A 2,641-nucleotide genomic window follows, 5' to 3' on the forward strand; every position below is an offset into this window, starting at 1 on the left:
CCTTGGGGAGATTATTAAAGTCCAACCTGCAATACAGTCTATTACTACCTACAAATATTGCCTGTGACTTCGTAGGATTCACAAGCAAATCGAACGCATCAGCCCAGGACTTCACCACACGAAGATCCCTATTGACAGCTTCAATAGCAGAGTGGGAATCGGCTTCATCAAAATGTCGATAAATTTGCAAGTCATCTGCATATAAGTGAAATGGAGAAGAAATTAATTTAGAGAGCTCATTTATACATAGTGAGAAAAGAAGAGGTGAGAGTACGCCACCCTGTGGTACACCTGAAATCAAAGGAGACCATTCAGAAAAAGAGTCGTCATTCCTGATTCTTTGATGGCGATTGTGACGGTAGTCTGAGAACCAGGCAATCGCGGCCAGGGAGATGTTATTGGAGTGGAGAATGGCAAGCAGGATATCATAGTCGACAGAGTTGAAAGCACTGCTGTAAGTAGTGTGGAATTTTTTAATATATTTATAATAGATTTTTTAATTGAGTAACGGTAAATAGTGTGAATTTTTTTTTAAATATTAAAAAAAATATTTCGGTGACGACAAGTTTTAATGCGAAAGATAACAAATGCGCATTATTAAGATGTAGTTACTTAAAAATATATTATTTCGAACAAAAATTAAGAACAAAATAATAATAATAATAATAATAGCCAAAATGAAGAGATACAATTAATCAAATTACATTGGTTTAAAATGTTTAAATACATATACGTTTATACAGTGCAACACAAAAGAGTAGAAATTAAAGTTTCCGGAACTAAAACCGGTCTGATATCTGGCAACCCTATCTATCTGTCAAACTCACGTCAACTTTCAGATTGCTTGAGATCAGAGTTTGTGTTTTGTGATATTCAAGTGATTTCCTTTAAGTTTTTAAGAACAAACTCTGTTGTTAAGAACAAAGCCCCAACATCAGCAAGCAGAATGGCTGAAATAAAGCTGTGGCTTTCAGAGAATTATATAACTTATCATCCAACTTTAAGAAAGCCGTCTCTATTGGTCTTGGAAAGAAAATACAAGCCTGACCCCGTGTATTTTATTGATGAACTTCTAGCGGATTATGATCACACAGTAGTGAGATTGCCGCCTTACCATTGCGACCTTAATCCAATAGAGTTGATTTGGTCACTGGCAAAACGGAAGGTGGCACTACAAAATGTTGGAGCAAAGGATATAAAACAGCTCACTGAAGAAGCGTTCAGTAGTATAACCACTACTGATTGGAAGCAATGCTGTGAGCACGTAAAAAAAATTGAAAGGGAGTACTATGAACGAGGCACTACGTTGTATGAAGATATTGATCAACTCGTCTTACGTGTTGGTGAGGACAGCAGCTCTGAATCAGAGTCAGAGTCTGAAGCCGAAGATATTGACATGCAAGTAGGGGCAGCTACATCGCAAGACTCTTACGAACCAAGTATTGAGGGGATTGAATACTTGGATTTCGACCTACTAGAATAAAACAAATAAAATATTATTTATACTACTCTCTTTTTTTTATATATTCTCCCAACAGAATACAAGCTTGATAATATCACATACCTAGCATAACTTATTTTAGTTTTGGCACCAATAATATGTCAGTTAGTGTTATTTTTAATCATGATCATTATATATTCACTGTTGTAAAAAGGAAATGTTCAGCTAATAAAGTCGTAGTATATTATTAAAATAGTGTTACGTACAATGCTTGTTACACATGCAATAATTTATCCTCATGGTACCTATATTTGTTTGATCTGGAAGTCATAAAAAATACAAAAATTATGATCCTAACATACCACATACAAATTATATTGTAAATATTAAGCAAGTATCAACTCTAGTTTGGTCGCGCTATACGTGTTGCCATGTTTAAGATAGTGGCGCCCTCATTTATTGTCTATTCTTTTGTGTCGCACTGTACATACGTTTAAATACGAATTCAATGTCAAATGCCCCACATCAACAAATTCATCAATATGGTCAAATAATTTTTTTCAACAAGAAATTACAATAAATAAACTTTACTTAAATGATTATGAACAAATACAATAAAGTATCCTTTTAATACATCACGTTTAATACGTATATAATAAGTAACATTATGCAAATTAATTTTCTGCATCGCCCTCTTCAGATTTCAGTTCAGAATTCGGATCCAGATTAGATAGGTACATCCAAAAATTCTGATTGATTTTCCTGAAACTTAATTAAGTCTAGAGTTTCGGGGAGAAATTGTGCCTTTTCTTGGTCACTAATTTTGGTAGATCAAAATTCACATCTCGGAACAATCATCTGTGAAGGCTCGGAATAAAGTACAAGCATATTGATAATATCGTCGTTCGAAGCTTGCCTGCTCCTTTTTCTCGAATGGCTATTCCCTAAACCTTCTAAAATCTTTGTTGCGGGCTTCTGAGGCCTCTTCTGAGAGGCTCCCAATTGGTATTATTCCATTGCTGGCCGTGATATCTGCTCCATGTAAGAGCAATTTATGGACGGTCGACGACATGTGATACCAATCGTATAACTCCACGTACTTCTCTGCTGTTTTGTAGGCATAGTCTTTGAATTTAGTAACATCAATTACCTCCCCAGATGTTATAGCTTCTAGAATTACAGCAAATCTACGCACCAAAT

The 2,641-nt window shown here is 35.2% G+C and overlaps 1 protein-coding gene across 1 annotated transcript; it reads left to right on the top strand.

Annotated features, from left to right (window-relative positions):
* The first annotated feature begins 946 nt into the window (after positions 1–946).
* Positions 947–1,483, top strand: LOC113225601. Its single transcript, XM_026457937.1, has one exon. The coding sequence runs from the start codon at positions 947–949 to the stop codon at positions 1,481–1,483; it is 537 nt and encodes a 178-aa protein (XP_026313722.1).
* The last annotated feature ends 1,158 nt before the right edge of the window (positions 1,484–2,641 follow it).

This window comes from Hyposmocoma kahamanoa, unplaced genomic scaffold, assembly GCF_003589595.1.
Source record: "Hyposmocoma kahamanoa isolate Upper Pololo Valley unplaced genomic scaffold, ASM358959v1 168, whole genome shotgun sequence".
NCBI classification, from domain to species: Eukaryota; Metazoa; Arthropoda; class Insecta; order Lepidoptera; family Cosmopterigidae; genus Hyposmocoma; species Hyposmocoma kahamanoa.